Source organism: Labeo rohita, chromosome 20 (assembly GCF_022985175.1).
Source record: "Labeo rohita strain BAU-BD-2019 chromosome 20, IGBB_LRoh.1.0, whole genome shotgun sequence".
NCBI lineage: Eukaryota > Metazoa > Chordata > Actinopteri > Cypriniformes > Cyprinidae > Labeo > Labeo rohita.
The window spans coordinates 19925759-19946370 of NC_066888.1; the positions used below are offsets into that span (position 1 = coordinate 19925759).

General features: G+C 37.9%; 1 protein-coding gene across 10 annotated transcripts in view; it reads left to right on the forward strand.

Annotated features, from left to right (window-relative positions):
• nhsl1b (NHS-like 1b) overlaps window positions 1-20612 on the forward strand; it is a 110979-nt gene that overhangs the window by 82544 nt on the left and 7823 nt on the right. For 7 of the 10 annotated variants that reach the window (XM_051139494.1, XM_051139495.1, XM_051139498.1 and 4 more), the window contains exons 2-6: window positions 8578-8730; window positions 10523-10650; window positions 12964-13156; window positions 15468-15599; window positions 17096-20188. In XM_051139494.1, the coding sequence (XP_050995451.1) occupies window positions 8578-8730; window positions 10523-10650; window positions 12964-13156; window positions 15468-15599; window positions 17096-20188 (3699 nt within the window). Of the gene's footprint in view, window positions 1-4532; window positions 4716-8577; window positions 8731-10522; window positions 10651-12963; window positions 13157-15467; window positions 15600-17095; window positions 20189-20612 lie in introns of those variants that run through there. The other 3 variants (XM_051139501.1, XM_051139503.1, XM_051139499.1) reach the window with 2 other exon arrangements.

Here is a 20612-nt window from a genome sequence, read left to right on the forward strand (position 1 = left end):
TAAATGAGTCTCTTGAGAGTTGTTTGAGTGTGTGTCCAAGGTGTGTGGGAAATGCCCAGTGTCATTAAGGCTGACCTTGAAGACAAGAAAACAATCTAACAATTATATGTGGATTTATGAGCATGTGCTTTTCTGCTTAATCTCTAACTTCTCTGAAATCCTGATTCTTTGGTGTACTTTATTAATTCTGTTTTCCGCCTTAAAGTCAAAAGGATTTGTTAGCATGCTATGGTACCTATCTGTTGATCAAATAAGGTTTCGATTAAACAAGAGCCCCAGTTTCTCTCTTCACTGATTGAAAATGCAGAATATTTGTATTTGTGGTAGCAGAGACAGCTGTGTTTGTGTTTCGTATGTGAGCTGACCTCAGTACACTGAACAAACACTCTGAACAGGTTCAGTGCTGGCTGGAGGTCTCCTACCTGCCAAATACTCTCTGTTTCTCTTTTTCTAGAATAGATCAAACAAATGCTTTTAAGATCAGACCAACAAACCCACAGGAGAGAGTATATGGGAAAAAAAAGAGGAAAAATCAATAGGGATTACTTTAATAAGCCTCAAAAGGAATGACAGGAGAGCGAATAGGAAATGGGGGAGGATGGAAGTTCATGAGCGAACAGAGAATTAGAGAGAAAAAAAGGTCATGAGTATTAAAAAATTAGTCTAACTGGGGAAAAAAAGTTGAATTAAAAAAATTAATATGAATGTCTTCAATCAAGTTGCATTTTTGATTAGTGACCAAAACTTTTGGTTTAGGTTTATGTCCAGGTTTAAATAAGAAAAAATATACATTTTTATGAAGTTGTAATAAAATGGTCTTAAATCCTAAATATTTTTACTATTTGTTTTTATAATATTACTTTTGTTTTACTTTTTTTTTAACTCTACAAAAATGGTTTATGTTCAGGTTTAAACAAGAAAATGTATATATTATTTTTTTAAGAATTTGAATTGAAAAATTAATATGAATGTCATCATTTAAGTTAAGCTGCATTTTTTGCATTTTTTTTAATTAGTGATTAAAAACTTTTGGTTTATGTTAAGAAAAATATGTTTTTAAGTTTTTAAGAATGTTAAGGGGAAACATTCTTAAATATATATATATTTCTCAATTCAAATTCCTTAATATATATATATATATATATATATACTTGAAAAATTATTATGAATGTGTCTATTATGAATGTCTATCCAGGTTTAAAAATATTTTTAAATAAAAAAAAAAAATAATAATAAAATGATTTGAAATCTTAAATGCTTTTGTTTTTATAACAAAACTATTGTTTTTGTGATTTTTTTTTTTTTTTTTTTTTCAATATTACAGCTTTCAGTTTATATAGAGTTTTTAATAAATAAGAAGAAAAAGAAGAAGAAAAAACAAAGAACGATTTTCAGTGTGGTCAAACATGTCTGGACCTCATGATAGGCCGTTCTGAGTTCGATTTCTTCTATAAAGATGCATTTGCACCTTTCAGATCTGCAGGAAATGGTTTGAGAAAGCATACGTGTGTGTGCGTGTGACGGGGGAGGGATATGACAACAGCTCCATTACACATACACACACACAACACGGGTGAGTGTGATCTGTCAGATGCAGAGAGCCCAGACCAAGTGTGAAAAGTGGAGAGATTCAAGCGCTCTGATTGCCCGCTTATCAGCTTCACCCTGGAATCTCACAAATATATTTCTGACACTAATAAGCAAACATTCCTCACATTTGAGTTGCTTTTACCAAGTTTGCTTCCCTGAACATTTGTCATTTCTGTTAAAGCGACTATACTAGCCATGATGTCGCACGGTACCCATGCATGAACACACGCACAGATAGACAGTTGTCTGAAATGACTGTAATCCTGCAGTGACAGACAGAGATGTTGAGCCGTCTGTAGAGTGAGAACAGAACAATAGCGTGTTAATTACCGCAGCCCACATGAGCTGCATAATCCTGATACTGTACACGTGCCAGACAGCATGGAAAAAGCGAGTCTGGAATACACACACAAACACGTGCAGAGAATAGGTTCAAGATATAGAGGAAAAGGCCGGATATGGGCCGTACGCAGAGAAAAGCCTCAGTGTTTCAACTTGGCAGTGAGTAAAAGAGAGCTCTTTCAGATTCACTTGTTACGCAAAACAACATTTTAACAACCAAATATAAGCATGTAAAGATCAAGAGTGGCCTAAAAGGGTGAGTTCAACTTGCTGTGGGGGTGACTGGGATATTTTAGGGGGAGGGGTGTTCAATGCATTACCTCCTCTAGTTCAGTAATCATTTGCAACCCCATTCAGGTCCAAATTCACCCACCCGTCTTCCCCCCTTCCATTCAGATCTCTCTGCACCCCCTTTATAATGAAAAGAAACAGGGTCATGGTGTGTGTGTGTGCGTGTAGACAATGGGGCAGATTGTGTGTGTGTGATCTATATTCTAGTGGTCTAGATTCAGTGGCTGTGTGCTAACACGGCAAGCCGGCTTATCAGTGGGAGACCTGCTCCTTCTGTCCTCTAGCAATGACTGAGACGGATACGCACATATGTGGATGTCCAAAGTATGAACACATATGCCTGGTTACAACTGATGAAAGCAAAACAATTATAGTCTGGATTAAGAGTTTTATTGCTCAGGATGTTTAGTTCTTATTTATGGTTTAAGTATCAGATGTTTTGCTAAAATGTCTTGAAACTAAAATAGACATGTTAGAGACTCTTGTTGGCAGGGCTGACACTGAGGGGAGACATCCCAAAACATTCAGATTATGGAATTTTATTTATTTTTACGTTTGTCTTCTCAGTCTTGAATATTTGGTTACTTTCTTGAATTTTGATATTGCATAAACATGCACTACCAGTCAAAAGTTTTTGAACAGTAAGATTTTTAATGTCTGTTTTGCTCACCAAACCTGCATTTATTTGATCCAAAGGACAGCAAGAACAGTACTTTACTTAAACAATATTTTTACTATTTTAAGTAATTGTCTTCCATTTGAATGTATTTTAAAATGTCATTTATTTCTGTGATTTCAAGGCTAAATTTTTAGCATCATTACTCACATGATCCTTCAGAAATCATTCGAATATTCTGATTTGCTGCTCAAAATCATTTATTATTATTATGTGTCTTTTGTAACATTATAAATGTCTTTATTATCACTTTTGATCAATTTAAAGCATTCTTGCTAAATAAAAGTATTAATTTATATAATTTTTTTTCCAAAAAAAGTGAAAAATAAAAATAATGTTTCTTGAACAGCAAATCACCATATTAGAATGATTTCTGAAGGATCATGTGACACTGAAAACTGGAGTAATGATGGAAAAATTAGCTCTGATCACAGAAATAAATTACATTTTAAAATATTATTTTAAATAGTAAAAATATTTCAAAATTTGACTGTTTTGCTGTACTTCAGATCAAATAAATGCAGGCTTGGTGAGCAGAAGAAAATTCTTTAAAAAAAACTTTGACTGGTAGTGTACACAACTGTTCATTTTATTCATTTATTTTTTTGAAAGAAATTAATACATTTATTCAGCATAGATTCATTAAATTGATCAAAAGTGACAGTAAAGACTTTTACCTTGTTACAAAAATCCAGTTTCAAATAAATGTTGTTCTTTTGAACTTTACAGTTTCCACAAAAATAATAAAAATGTTTTCAACATTGTTAATGATAAATAATTCTTAAGCACCAAATCAGTATATTAAAATGATCATTTTAAATTACATATTTAGCTATTTTGAACTTTTTTTAATTAAAATTGTTTATTAATTGTTTATAAAAATTATTAATTTTAATTATTATTTTTTAATAAATGCAACCTTGGTGAGCATGAGATCCTTTATTTTAATCTTACTGACTTCATAGAAATTGATTTTTTGTTAGAAACTTGAGTTTTTATTGAAATGATTTTAATTTTTCTTGTAGACTAGAGGGTTTTTTCTCTGGAAATAAAAAGCTGAAACAAGTGTGTGTTTTATTTAATTGTTAAGACACTACAGAAATCTCATTTGTAATTTTATTCTTTCCTATAGAATAAAATAATATAATTTTATTCTTTCCTTGTGTATTATAATAGAAACAAAACTTTGCAGTCCTGGCAAAACTGAGCACTATTTGAAACTATTGAGACCATCCTTGACTCTAGAGGAGACATATAGGAGCGTACATGTTTTTTTTTTTCTTTGAAGAAAAATCTAAGACGTTAGCAAAACTGTCTAATTGCAGCCTATAAGAAACAATTGAGAGATTAAAGAGATCTCATTTGCGATCTGTCTTTCCTATGAGCTTGTATTAGAGTAGAAGCAGGGCGGATGCTTTGGATGAGCCATACTGGTGAGCTCCTTGGTAACCGAAGCACAGATGAACCAAGGGGCATATACTACACCCCTCCCTCTGAGCCCCAGGGAGTGAGTGAGTGTGTGTGTGTGAGTGTGTAAGGGAGGAGGAGGTGTTTCCCAGGGTTGGGTTGAGGGTGTGTGTATGTGTAGGAGGGGCTCATTGTGGAGACGATAAGCGTTGATCAAATGAGGAGAGGCACATACTGACTTGTTGGCAAGAGGACACAGGTTTGTCGACACACACACTGCTTGTCCAGCGCTCCCGTGTACTGGGAGGCCGTGACAATTGTACAGCGGGTCCACCTGCCTCGCATACTGGAATAATGGTGTTCATCGGGACTTCGCTCAAGTCGGTCATTAAATACTTCAAACGCAAGGGTAAGAACTCTTTGACCATGTTACTTCAGTGCTGATGGAGACCAGACAGGTTTCTGATTAGTTTTATATTAACTTGTTTGAGTAGCGTTGTATATTTTATTAATTTATCAGCTAGTGGTTAATTTTAAATGTAAAAGATTTCATTAAATGTGTGGCAGGTCAGTACTTGTGTCTAATTACGTTCAGAGTTCGCAAAGTGCTGTAAATCTTTATCTCAGCATGGACAGATGAGTCATTTCCTGTACACTTAATAGACACACCTGTTGTAAACACCTTGATGATGCTTATGATGACCAGTGAATGACCTTGTCATACATAAATTGTGATTGTGTGCATCTTTTATTGTCAAAAGTTTTTGAACAGTAAAATTTTTAAGGTTTTCTGCTCATCAAGCATTTATTTGATCCAATGCAAAGACAGTAAAATTTTTGAAATATTTTTACTATTTTAAATAACCATTTTCTATTTGAATATATTTTAAAATGTAATTTATTCCTGTGATCAAAGCTAAATTTTCAGCATCATTACTCCAGTCTTCAGTGTCACATGATCCTTCAGAAATCATTCTAACATGTTGATTTGCTGTTCAAGCAACATTTTTTTGTTAATAGATTATCAATATTTAAAACAGTTGAGTACATTTTTCTTAGGATTCTTTGATGAATAGAAACATCCAAAGATGAGCCTTTATCTGAAATAAATTGTGTAATATCATACACTATATCGTTCAAACGCTTGGAGCTTTTTTGAGGATAGAAATTATAGAAATTAATACTTTTATTCATCAAGGATGCTTTAAATTGATTAAAAGTGATGATAAAAACATTTATAATGTTACAAAGATTTCTATTTTAGATAAATGCTGTTCTTGTGAACTTTTTATTCATCAGAAGAAAAATAGAAATGAAAATAGAAATGAAAAATACATTTTAAATATATTAAGAATATTATAATTTAATATTTAACAATATTTAATGTTTTATCAGTATTAAACAGAATGTATTATCTGTGCATCGCTAATCAACGTAGATTCACAATTTGTGGAAAACACTTTATAATAATCGTTGTATTCAGTTTGACCTTTGGTTCATTGGCATTAAATGCTTTAATAAGATAACATTAAATGTTAATATTAAAGCGTGCTTTCATAAAACATAATCCAGTGTTGGTTATCATTTTTAATAAATTTTTAGTTTGTTTCAGAACATAATAAACTGGTTTTTTTTTTTTTTTTTAACTGTGATTCATTTTTAATTGATAATTTATGTTCTGAGGCAAAATTTCAGTGGATGACCAGTATTACACGTGGTGGATGGTAATTGCAGTGTGTGTGTGTGTGTGTGTGGGTTTTGAATGGATACGAGCAGGACCAGAGGGATTATGGGAGATTTGAATGGGCTGATTCTGAGTGCTGAGCTCAGGCTGATGTGGAGATTGATGTTGGGCACAATGCAGGTTTTTGTTCCCGCTACCGCTCTCCACACTCCCCACGAACACAGACAGGTTTAATAGGTTGTGGTCTGGGAAATGTGAGTGTGAGTGTGTGTATTGTCTTTTCTGGAATCATATGATTTTTATTGTGGGCACTTCAAAGGCCTCACTCACTTTTATCTCTCCCGCTGAGTACGAAGGTTGTCTAATGCTTTTTGTGCATCTGGTCTTGTTGGTAGAACAAACAAATGTGTTTAGGTGTCCTTTTCGCTTTTTTTTCTGTGATGTGTGCAGAACTATTTGAAAGCAGTTTTTTATGCACTTTATGCACATGCAAAGAATTAGTGATAGAAAGTGGAGTTCTGTTCAGATTCTGCGTTGTGTGACATAGTGAGTTGGTCGGTAGATTATTGACCTGTTTAGGTGTTACCACACAGATGAAGCCATGATCACATAGCTTTTAGGTACTAACCCAAGGCAAACTCACAGCATCAATATTTCCGACTGTGGATGCATTCCAGGGACAAGCCGGTGATTCGATTTTTGTTTAAAATATTTAATTATACACAGCTAAAAGCTAAAGGCCTTTTTCTCTTTTGGCTTTATGTTTGGTGGCCTCACAGACTTTAAGCAGTACATTTATATCCTAAAGCAGAGATCCTGTGAACCTGCAGCACTTTTTAGATCATTGTGTCGTTCAGTTTACAAACGGCTGTAACGTGTTTTTCTGCAGTACTAAAGGCCCTCTGCATTCTCCCATGTGTTTGTCTGCTTTGTTTTGTCTGATGTCTGCACATTCACAGATGATGCCTTTGAGGAGAAAATGTCCCTTTGAAGCTCAAAATTGATTTGAACAACAATACATTCAAAGGCTCAGTGTTGTGGGAAAAAAAATGTTGTTGGGAAAAAAAATGTTTTCACACTTCGAGTTTGATTTCAGCACCTTCCCCAACTGGTGTCTTTTCATATTGTACTTCTGTACATTAAATCATACTTTTTTTTGTTCATCAAGGATGTGTTAAACTGTTCAACAGTGATGTCATGGTTTCCAGAAAAATATTAAATAGCATAAGCAATTTCAACATTTGTTGAGCAGCAAATCATACACTGCCAGTCAAAAAGATTTTATTTTTTTAAAAGTCTCTTCTGCTCACCAAGCCTGCATTTATTTGATCCAAAGTACAGCAAAACAGTAAAATGTTAAAATATTTTTACTATTTAAAATAACTGCTTTCTATTTGAATAGATTTTAAAGTGTAATTTATTGATTTCAGAACTGAATTTTTAGCATCATTACAAGAGCCACACGATCCTTCTGAAATCATTCTAATATTCTGATTTGCTGCTCTGAAAACATTTATTATTATAATTATGTTGAAAACAGCCGACTAGATTTTTTTCTTTGTATATAGGTTTCTTCGAATAGAAAGTTCAGAAGAACAGCATTTATCTGAAATAGAAATATTTTGTAACATTATTATTGTCTTTATCATCACTTTTGATCAATTTAAAGCATCCTTGCTAAATAAAAGAAAAAAATCTATAACTTCTGTAACTTCTTATACAAAATCAATTGTAAAAAAAAATATATATAAAAATTGTAAATTTAAATAAAATTCTAATTACATTTTTTATTCTGTATTTTCTATTCTATTATATACAATATTATATTTTTTTAGTTTCGTTTTTGGATTATAATACATTTTTTTTTTTAATTTATTTATCTTTTTACATTTTCAAATTAAAAGCTGAATTTAAAAAATAAAAAATCTCTTTGGCAATAGGGAGACCAGAAGATGTGCACAGAAGCCCTTGGTAGATTAATTTGCAGTCACACATCAGTATGTGTTAGTCTCTCTGAAGAGTAAGAAATCACTTCTATATTGAAAGTCCTGATGTCTCATGAATAAACACAATGGCCTCCTGTGGGCTCCGCTTGTCAGTCTGGCAGCTCTCACATGATGGGCCATCACGGCCTAACGGCTCAGTGCCACCTGTGGACACACAGCTCCTCACACCTGTGAGAAAACTCTCAACGCTGCTTCTCTACTTTCCCTTCCTCTCACGTTAAAACGACCTGCCTGTTGTTTTTGTTTGTTTGCTGTCAGGACAGCTGGGGGTTTAAGCTCCAGGGGTCTTTCCTAAAAAATTCCCCTTTACATCGGGGCCCATTTGCACCTCTGCAAGCTTGTATCGGTCTTCTTGTTCAGTTTAACTCACTAAGTTTTCGGGATTCACACAGTTGAAAGTTTAACAGAATGAAAGCCTGCAAGAGTCCTTTTGGCTTTGTTTTGACTCACAGTGAGTCCACAAATGGGCACATTTGGTCGCCATTACATGCATTTGGTTACATGCACATGTTAAGTGCTGGTATGCTGAATGTTCATTATGCAATATAAATAATTTGTAATCTTTGTGTGTGTTTATTTAGCTGTATCTAATCTGGATGAAGAGAAAAAGTGGACTGTGCACTACACGGCTCCATGGCACCAGCAGGAGAATGTCTTTCTGCCGGGCTCCAGACCGGCCTGTGTGGAAGACCTGCACCGCCAGGCCAAAGTGAACCTGAAAACAGCTCTCAGAGGTAAGATCCACACACTTTACACACCAGATCCTGTTGCAATTCCTATGACATCAGCATTGCTTTGGAACAAACACACTGAGCAGCAGGTAAATGTGTCGATGATGTCATTTGTTCTCAGTGGACACCTGTGAAATGCCTGTTAGTGACATCCAGGGGTCGATTTAGCAGTGCAGATCAAGGTTCTGTTAGTAGATTTTGGCTTAGAAGTTAATTGTAACCCGAGACTGATCTAGCAGTGCAGGTGGCTGATGTGAAGCCTGATTAATTATACAGGCACAGGTGTGTAGGTCATATTACTATAATAGAGACTTCAGGACGACTGGAAGACATGAAGACAGGTAGAGCTTTATCATCAAACACGCCAAATGCAGTTTAAACTTCTCACATTTTCTTTTCTGGTAGTCTCTCTTTGATCATGAAAAAAACACTTTTGTTCTGCCAAGACAAATAACACTAAGCACACTTGTGGATCAGAGGAAGTTCACAGGTGTCTTGAACGTTTTTTATGACGAGCTAAAAAGCATTTGTAAACTTGCTTGTCTCTTTAAAGTCTTAGCTGACAAATAAGTGTTGATGGAAAGCGTAAAGGATTAGCAAACAAAATAAATGCTGGTTTGGAGAATTAGAGGAATACTTTTTAACAGTCTGTCTGCTTTATTTATTTTACACTGTCTGGATTTGTCTCTTATGTTTGTTGCTTTTTTGCATGGGAAATTTTTAGGCTAAAAATCAAATTTGATTGTGGTCCATGGGCTAAAAATAAATGTTGCATTATATCCAAATACATTGATATAATTAAAAGATGTTACATTTATAAAATTTGTAATTAATTAAACATCTAATTAACATTAGGTAATCCATTTTTTAAATGTTACAATTATTTTAATCACTCACATAGTTTTTTTATATACATTTAAATTCAAGAATGAAACAAAAAAAGAATTTAGATATGCTGCAATATGTTTTCCCCCCTATTTTTTTAATGTGTAAATACTATGTAATGCTGTCAAAGCATCACTCTGTTTGTTTGAGCATCCTGACCAGCCCAACACGGCAATTGTGAGATTTTGTGAGAGTTGTTTTTTTTGCAAATGGGAATGAGGGAATAGTTTGGGAAACCTGTTTGTAAAACACTTCAGTTGTTTAATGGGGTGCATCATCACAAAGCTGCAGTTCAGTGTCATAAAATGAAAATGAGGAAATAAGAAAAGACATGCAGCAGATAAGCAGGCTGCTGGATTCAGCTGACTGGATGACTGAAGGGATTGTGGGATGGGTGCCAAGGGGATGTAGCTGCCATCTGCAACAGTTAGCTTAAAAAGCCAGTATAATGCAGTCTGCACATTGTCATCACACACACAAAACATACAGAGCAGAACGGATCTCAGTCTACTACTGTTTTCTAATCTTTTTACCAAGTCTGTCTAACATCCACAACATTTGTAAAGTTAGTGTAAAGATGCAAAATAAAATTTAAATTAAATTGTTTTATAATTAGATTGATTCCTTTTGACGTTGTTCCTCATGTTATCTATTTAATGTTTTATTTGTTTAGGGACAGATACAGTAAACATGAACTGAAATAAGATTCCAATGCATGTATCAGTGCTTGTAGCTAAAACTAATTTGCAACACTGTATATATATTCATTATCTAAAAATTGTGTTTTCATTCTCAGACCACTAGAGGGAACCAAACAAACACTATCTGCTTCTGTAATTTAGTTCATGTTTGAAAGTTTTTAGAAAGTTCCTTTCAAACTCGTCCTGACGTGTCTGTTTTTTTCCCACAGAATGTGATAAACTGAGGAAAGATGGCTTCCGCAGCTCACAGTACTACTCACAGGGGCCCACCTTCTCAGGCTCCACAAACTCCCAACATGAGGACGAGGATATCGAAGATGATGATGCTGATAGAAAGGTAGGCATATTTAAGTTTATGATCATATAAAATCTGTTACCAAATATTACCTATTAACAAATGTTGTTGTTGTTTATAGTATGTTTACATATATGTGCAGTAGAGGTAAAAAGTTTGCATACTCCTTGCAGAATCTGCAAAATGTAAATTATTTTACCAAAATAAATGAGATCATACAAAATGCATGCTACTTTTTATTTAGTACTGACCTGAATTAGATATTTCACATAAAAGACGTGTACATATAGTCCACAACAAAGATTTTTTGGTTTTCTTAGCATTTTTGTGTATTTTTCCAAAAATGACTGTATGATTCTCAGATCCATTTTTCACACTGAGAACAACTATTACAGAAGGTTCAAATGCTCACCGATGCTCCAGAAGGAGAAACAATGCATTAGGAGTTGAGGGGTAAAACCATTTGAATTTGAAGATCAGGGTAAATTGAACTTGTTTTGTCTTCTGGGAACATGTAAGTATCTTCTGTAGCTTATATATTAAGGCAAAATAATAAAAATGTACACATCTTCATTCTGTTCAAAAGTTTTCACCCCCAGCTCTTAATGCATTGCGTTTCCTTCTGGAGCATCAGTGAGCATTTGAACCTTCTGTAATAGTTGGATATGAGTCTCTCAGTTTTCCTCAGTGAGAAAAGATGGATCTCAAAATCATACAGTCATTGAAAAGGGTTCAAATACACAAAATGCTGGAAAACCAAAGAATGTAGCCCATACAATTTAAGTTTTTTAATGCATTTATATATAGTTTAAAAATACGGTTTTACCCATGCCAGGTTTTTAAACATTTTCCAACATTTTTTCACTGTACATTTTTATGTTTAGAAAAAATAACATAAGTGGTGTAAAATGTATTATTTGTTAGTATAGGTTTACAGTATTATAATAGTTACAGTGTTATAAAATCAGTACAGAAAGCTAGTCTGTTTTTTTTCTTTCAACCCCAATACATAACCTTAAGCTCTGACTGTGTAGCAGCCTGTAGGATTTGGCCACCCTCTGCTGGAGAGAGTGTTTGCCTGCAGATGGGTTCTGGGTACTGAATCACAGCCTCCCACATGTGCCTCTGTGGAGTTCCCGCCTCAGTTCTTCAGCATCTCTGCTGGCTTCATTAATGTTGTCAGCCATGTGTGGCCCCATTATGAGAGCTGAACCCCAGGAGACTGACACTCTAATGAAACTATTACTCAGAATGTGTTAGAAAGCAACGGCCGTGCTTGTGTTATTTACTGAGGTTTTTCTTTCTACAAAGCTGCTGTTCAGCCTGTGCACATTGAAAAGTCTTGAAAAGAATCAATTGGACGATCATAAAAGTTTTTGCAAGAAAATATGCAGTTTTGTTTATAGCACGCCCATCTTACCCTTGCCCTCATTCTCCCTCGTTTCTCTATCGCTCCTAATCACACTGCGTTCAGGGGCCCTGGAAAGGTCAGACCCTGTAATAGCAAAGTTTCAGGGGTCCTTTTGTCCTCCTACGACCCATAGCCCTCCCTAAAGGATCCCATGCCCTTTTAACCTTCTTTACCACCCTAGACCTGCTTTCCCAGCCCACTGGGATGAGGTTAACTCAGGTTACAGTCCTGAACTCGTTTTTCTTATTCTTTGTTCTTGTTTTTTTTTTCTCACTGCTTTGCTTTGGTTTTAAATGTAAAAAATACTTTAACTATTTTATTAGAGCAAGCTTTTGTAGGATAGTCACTTTTAAAATTGTACACTAAAAGTCATTTCACTCCAGCTGAGGCAGGACAGGTAATAAAATGTTGAAACATAAAACAAGACCGCAGGCAGCTGTGAATAGGTTTTGGACTATTGTTAGTGACCTGAATGAATAATTAAATGTATTGTAGTGATTTAAATACAGTTGGTTTGTTTGGAGGCTGAGGGAGGCCCAGGTGTTGGATTGAAACTTCAGATGGTCCACTTGTAACTCTGCTGCGAACGGCGTTCCCATTTCAGAATCACAATGCGTGAACAGAGTTTTAACGCCTCACTGGTTTTTCCCCCTCTCTCAGCTCCCGTTCTCTATTCTTTCTCTGAGTTTCTCAGTGTGTTTATGTGAGTGTGTGGGTTGATGGTCAGTTGCCCGTGAAAGTGCTCTGTATACTCCTGGAGCTCCAATAAGTCGGGGCACAACCCTTAAACAACTCTTGGCTAAAGTTAAAGAAAAATAAGGAGTGTAAGAGTCTGAAACTCCCTACTAGTCTCAAAAATGCCTTATTTTTCTTTTTTTCTGCTTATTGATCTTTATAAGCCTCCTGCAGTCATGAAACTCACTGTACTTTCACCTCTTTTCCAGTCCATAGCATCTTCAGGAGAGGAAGAGAAAGACACCTGCCAAATGAGAGCACAGAGTCCAGCGCAGGTGGAGGGAGTTGAGGTTGATGGACAAATGTCACGGTCCAAAGCTCCGCCCCTGCCCACTCCAGAGGAGAAGATGAGGCAGCAGGCTCAGGCCGTTCTCACAGATATTGTCCCCATCAATGTCACAGGTAAGAAATATATCCTGTCAGCTGTCAGTTAAACCTGCAGAAGTGTTAAAGTGTCACTTCCATGTTGTGTCTCCGAAGAGTCTGTATGTTTGTCAGTCTAGAATTCATATAGTTGGTCTGTGTTACACTCATATTGCATGTTTCAGCAAAGTCTTAGAATTGATAGTGAAATTTAATTTGGAATTCCAAATAACTTAATCCTAACTGACATGTCTGTACTTAACATTTGAGCACTGCATGCATGATCACTAACTGCCTGTTCTGGATAAATAACCATGTGGATAGATCTAATATGAATGTGGCTGAATGCATTAAAGGATTAGTTCACTCCTATATTAAAATGTCCTGATAATTTAATCAACCCCTATGTCATCCAAAATGTTCATGTCTTTCTTCGGTTGGAAAACAATTACGGTTTTTGAGGAAAACATTCCAGGATGTTTCGCCATATAGTGGGGATCAACGAGTTGAAGGTCCAAATTGCAGTTTTAATGCAGTTTCAAATGACTCTACATGATCCCAGCCAATAAGGGTCATGTCTAGATAAACAATATGTCATTTTCTAAAAAAAAAAAAAAAAAAAGGTAACTTAATATATTTAATAACAACAAATGCTCTGCACTAGCTACATCTTAACGCATTACGTAATCACATTGAAAAGGTCATGCACGGCTAGTTCTTCGTCTGTGCATTCCGGTTCAGAAAGGAAAGTTTGGGTGAAAAACTCCATCTCATTTTCTCCTCCAACTTCAAAATCATTGTTTTAGCTTTTTTGTGAAGGGCTTTTGACTTTCTTTGCACGCTCGCATTTTAAATGCCTACTTCCGCCTACGTCGCTTGTGACCTTTCCAACATGACTATGTAATGCATGAAGTCAAGCTACTGCAAGACAAGCATTTGTGGTTAAAAAGTATATAAGTTAAAAAAAAATTTTTAGAAAATGACCGACCATTTCACTAGATAAGACCCTCATTCCTCGGCTGGGATCGTGTAGGGTCCTTTGAATCTGCGTTCAAACTGCAATTTGGACCTTGAACCTTTTGATCCCCATTGAGGTCAACTATATGGAGAAAAATTTCGGAATATTTTCCTCAAAAACCTTAATTTCTTTTCGATTTAAGAAAGACATGAACATCTTGGATGACATGGGGTGAGTAAAATTTCAGGAAATTTTAATTCAGGAGTGAACTAATCCAACTCTCATATTAACAGTTCTGTCATTTCCTCCATCTCTCTGACCTTTAAGAGTTATCTGTTTGAGCTTTAAGTCTCATTGCAAATGCACAAATTCATTGCTGTGAAGTACATACACACACCTTATCCAAAAGAACACAGTCTCACCTTTTACATAGTCTCTTCCTCAGATAGAATAAGCTCTGTATTTCCAATCCCTTCAAAAAACTTCACTATGACTCAGGAAGAAACTGTATTAGACTTTAAAGCACACACACTTGCACACCCACACACTAATTCAGCCTGTCAGCTCCGTGACTTAGTCAGACATCCCAGCGTGGTGAAGCTTAGTCAACAGTGCCCAGTCTCTGGAGTTCCCTCGCTTTTGCAGTGCCACAGCACATCTTACAGCACAAAAGTGCTTTTATGGATAAAACGCTGTTTCTAATATTATATTTCACTCTTCATATACTTATGTAGAGTAAGAACTTTGTATTTAGATCTAGATTTTCCCTTAGTATACTACAGATCACACCTGTATCCCCCATACAAATGCAGTTTGCAAGCATATATTTTCCACTCTTGAACATATGTGACCCTGAACCACAAAACCATAATGTCATTAGGATATTAAGATCATGTTCCATGAAGATATTTTGTAAATTTCCTACTGTAAATATATCAAAACTTAATTTTTGATTAGTAATATGCATTGCTAAGAACTTCATGTGGACAACTTGAAAGGCAATTTTCTCTTTTTTTCTTTTTTTTTTTTTGCACCCTCAGATTCCAGATATTCAAATAGTTGTATCTTGGCCAAATATTGTCTTGTCCTAACAAACCATACATCAATGGAAAGCTTGTTTATTCACATGTAAATTGTTTGTGGTTTTGTAGTCAAGGGTCACATACAGCTACGTTCTTGACACAGACACACTGATACATGCTTGAGTGTAGATATGATGCAGTTTTGTCTTTGTCTTTGGTTTTCACATCATTTGCTTATGCAGAATGTGTGTGGCTCTGCATGAAAGTTGTACTGAAACTGTGTGTGTGTGTGTGAGTGCACTGCACGTGTGATGCATGTATGTTACTAACTGGCCCTTTTGCCTGTCTGCCCTCGTCAACTGGTCTCCAGGGGAGACGTTTGACAGGCAGGCCAGCATCCGCCGCTCCCTAATAAACACTGACACTCTGGTCCGCCGGCCCAAGAAGGTTAAGCGAAGAAAGACTATTTCAGGGGTGCCTGACAGCGTCCAACTGGAACTAGGTATGGTATGGCTTTGCCAGCTCTCTCTGCTGCTGCTCCTGCCTCTGCCTCACCTTTTAGTTTCCATGAGTTTCATGTAGTACTGTAGCTGTCATGACCATCTAATGTAGTTTGACATGATCGTGCCTCATTCCCATGTCAATGCATTTTCTGTGCATTCATTTTAGAAACTTGGAATTATCCTAATCTGCGCTCTTTCTTTATCCAAAATAAATTATATTGAGTCTCAAATCATGTATCGATTTGGTAATCTTAGCAAAATCTCTCATGCCCTAAATTTTGATTTACTTCTCTTTTCACTGAGCCTTTGCATGCATATTCTTGACGCTCTCTCTGTTATATAATCTCAGCATCCAACAGCTGCATCCAGCGGCATTCCATTTCCCACCACTCCCCTGGGTCACGGTCCCTGATTCTGTTTAGTTTGCTTCCTGTTAGTGTATGTGAGTGCTGATTTTGGAGCCATTGTTGGAAATGGCATGCTACATTCTGCTTTGCAGCCAACTGAAGCCACTGCATAATCCCCTATTCAGATTCCTCTGGCAAAACACTTCATATTTCATCAGGGAAGTAATGGAGGGGGAAGGGGAGGTAAAAGAGATGTAGTTGAAGAAAGAAAATTGCAGATAGTCATCAGCGTTGGGTGTGAATTATGAGCAAGTTTCATATATATCCATTTTCAATAACACTAGCACAGCGTTAAAATGCCATTTCTGTTTGTGCACATGCCAGATTATGGGGATTGTGGAAAGGGCATTCTGCATCACTATTTGTATTTTCTATTTGTAGATAAGCTTTTAATCAACCCTCTTTTATCAGAACAGATGGGTGTGGGGGAGAAATAGAGTGTCAAGCTCTTTAAAGATGTTTTGCTGATAACGATGCACTATAAATCTGCATTAAGCCCCATTCTGTTGTTTATATATGCAGAGGTAAGGGCTAACTTCAGGCACCAGTGTCATATATCTAAAACTAAAGTTGATCTGATGCTTTTAAGACAAGTCTGTGTCTGGTGGCTATGGTAATTTATTTCCTAACATTGACCATGACGTTAAGAAGATGCAAAGATTACACTCTGCGGTGTGCTTATGATGGTAACAGGAGGTGTAATGCATTAACAGCCTGTGGTTTGCAACTAAACTCTAAAAATGTGTTTGCACGCATATATGAATAAGCCCATAAATATGTGTGGTTTGTGTGGAAGCATGTTGCCAGGTCCTCCTTTTGAAGATCCTTGATTTAGTGCACACACTCTCATTGACACCCAGGAATGAACAACATATTTGCTATAAGCCATTAAGTTATCAGTCTTAATCAAAGTTTCCAGAAGTCATTAACATGCCACATGTGGCTGCAGCTAATTAAATTAATTATCTCTCAGCAGAGAGGGTTAATCTGATTGGCAGCTGATGTCACAAAGAGACGGATGGGAGAGAAACAGAAACAAGCAGCTGTAGAATTTGTCATAATTGTCTCTTTTCTGTTTTTCTCTGCAGCTGTTAAAGGGCGTGGAGGAGAGCTTCGGCCACAGTCCATGTTTATACCTGGACAGTATTCAACACTTGGGCGAGTCATAAATGGGAATTCAACTCTTCGTCGATCTATAACAAAAGATTCTGGCTGCCAGACTGAGGATGTGAAAATCGTCCCACCCTCTGTGAGGAGAATACGGGCTCAGAAGGGACAAGGAATTGCCGCTCAGATGGCCGGCATCTCCACCTCTGCCATGAACATCTCTTCTGTTTCTGATGGGACCTCCCCTGGAAATTCAATTGTTGTAATGGCACCACAGTTTGGGAATGACATCCAGCGTTTTCACAGCTTGCCGCGAGGCGCACGGGTCTCTCTTAACGCAGAGCCCCTTTACAGTAGCACCCCTTTCAGACAAGAAGACTCCACTGCAAAACCAACTCAGCAGATTGGAAAATTACAAGTAGATGATACTGTGGTGCACATGAGGAATGCCCCAAGGGTATGCACCCAAGCACGCCCAAAATCTCAGGAGGTTAGAGGTACTCAAAGAGAGTGGGGATCTGTTTCGGGACCAGCCTGTGTAGTTTCTCCACATGCAGCCTACTCAACCTCCCTCATACCTAATGCTACTCTATCATGTTCTGCTGAGGTTATCGCACTTCACACCACATCAAGCCCTGGCCAGAGTCCACTTGCTGGGTCACCGTATGCAAAAGCTAGACCTCTTAGCATGGTCTCAACTGAGAGCACCAGCAGTGTAGGCACAAGATCACACACACCAGAAGCTGGAGCGAAGGATACCTGCAGTGAGACCGGCCAGTCCGATAGCAGTTTGCACAGCCACAGCACTCTTGCCGCAGGAACACTGTCTTCGGAAGAGCAATGGATTTACGACACTCCTGAGAATGTCTTGCCCAGAAGGACACTATCTTCCAGCTGCTCAACACCCATAAATCATCTCTACAGTAGCCTTGAACGCTCCTCAAAAGGCACAGACTCTAGTTCGCTCTACTCTATGGACAACGACGGCTACTACACTTCCATGCATCTGGATTCAGGCCTTCGGTCAAGGAGCCAGGGTAGCGGCCACGGTCATGGCATTGGAGGAAGAGCGGCAAGACACAGTATGTACGAGTGCCTGGGTCAACAAGAAGACCGAAATAGCTTGTACAGTGACAGGTCACTGTCCCGTTCCATTTCTCTACGCAAGCCTAAGAAACCACCTCTTCCACCAGCACGCACAGACTCTCTGCGACGAAAGCCTAAGAAAAACAGCTCTCCCAGTGCCAATATTAACCAGTCTGCTATCAGCAATGGTTCTCTACTCAATGAGTCGTTGATTGCCACGCTGCAACAGTCACTTCAGAATGGGCTGAAAGGCAAAGGCTCTTCCACCTCACCGTCTCACAGTCCTTGTAGTGACTACGAGGACCCCTGGATGATTCGTTCCAGGAGTCAGAGCAGCATCAGTGCAGGCAGTAGTGGTGTATCAGCTACAGGGATGGCTCACGTGTACTCCATTTGTCCCGTCACACCTTCTCATAGTGACACTAGTAGCCTCCGTTCTGATTATGCAGACTCTTGGGGCTACTACATGGAGTACCCTCGTCCATCTGGAGATCAGACACAGTCAGCATGCACCAATGCTGGACAAGTAGTTGAGATGGCAAATGGGAAAAGCCTCCACAGTGGTAACCAGGCTAATCTTCCTCCTGCTCAGGAAGGAAGTGATGTGTCTGTGAAGCCCAGAATAGGCACCTCGTCACCGGATAGGGTACATCGGTTGACTTCTCCATCAAGTGGATACTCAAGTCAGTCCAACACTCCAACAGCTGGCACTCCCGTTCCTTCCTTCATGAGATGCATGTCCCCATCAGGCAAACCCAAACCTAGAGTGCCTGAAAGAAAATCATCCCTGCTTTCATCTGTATCCATATCCTCCTCTTCCACTTCTCTTTCCTCCAACACCTCTGATTCCAACAGAAACAATATTCCTCATCCACCTCCTCTTCCAGCTGGCCCTGTACCTTTTAATTCTCAATGCTTTCCTCCTCCCCTTCCACCCTCCGGCCCTGTTTGCACTATAGACCAGAAATTTCCTCCTCCACCACCTCCTTTACCCACAACCCCTAATCAACAAGCATCTATGAGCCCTTCTTACATCAATTCCTCCCCTGAATTTCCACCACCTCCACCTCCAGAAATCTTGACTGACCTCAACAGATCTTTCAGCCCTCCACCACCACCACCACTGCCTGCTTACTCTCCACCCCAAAATCAACACCTACCCAGCTTGACACCACCTACACCTTCTTCTGCCTGCTTGAAGGAAATTAAAGGCAGCCTAAAACCAGTGAACCTAGAAAGAAAACCAGTGTCGCCTCACTCTGAGGAGCCTAGTAAGATGCCTCTCATCACTCCTTTTGCCCTGCAGAGTGTGCAGCTTCGGCCAGCTAAAAGGCCAGAAAACAATGGGGTCAGTCAGTTAGCCAAACCCCAATCACCAGAGAAGCCTCAAAAACCAGATCATCCCACAGTTCCTCAGGGCATCCCTTGCACACCTCCAAATTTAAGGCCATCTCCGGAGAAAAAACTCTCCATCCAGCATAGCCAGGATAGCCATGTTGAAACAAAACCTGACTGTGTAATATCACATTCTGAACAGACATCTTGCCTTACAAATGGTTCCATAGATCTTGGTGAGGTTAAGGATACATCTGAAGTAGATGGTCTTGAGACAACCCCAAACACTACACCCAAGAAGAAGCCTCCTCTGATTTCCAAAAAACCCAAGTTTTCTCTCATCTTTACCTCAGTGGATCATGTCAGTGATTTACTGAATGCTCAAAATGACGATAGCATCTCTATAACTACATCTGAAGATCTAGACTCCACACCTGTGCCAGAACAGGAAGAAAAAACTGAGAAGGAAAGCATTGACATTTCCACACCTCCTGAGGAGATAAAAGACATTTCTCCCACAGATGGTGAAGCTCAGGAGTTTTCCCAGACTCCTGATGCAGACAAGAGCGCCTCTGAAGCAGAGGATGAAGAAAGAGATGATGAAGACGTAACCAGCAGCACAGGATCTTTCGGCTCTAAAGATGATGAAAGCGGTGAGTTAGATTTTCCTAATTTTACTCTGTGGGGTTGGAGATCATTTATTAAACTGGATGACACAAAATCATACAATTTTAAATACTCTGGCCTTTTTAAAGAGTCAGGGAGACTATTGTATGACATTGTGATCTCAAGCTCTAAATTACGTAAAGAGAGATGATAGGAACAAGGGGATGCACATTAGATTGGTTCACTTCCACAATAACAATTTCCTGATAATTTACTCACCCCTATGTCATCCAAGATGTTCACGTCTTTCTTTCTTCAGTCGAAAAGACTGTTTTTGAGGAAAACATTTCTGGATTTTTCTCCATAGTGGACTTCATTGGTGGCCAATGGGTTGAAGCTCCAAATTGCAGTTTCAGTGCAAATACACAAGAAATAATGATCTTATCTAGCGAAACAATTAGTCATTTTCTA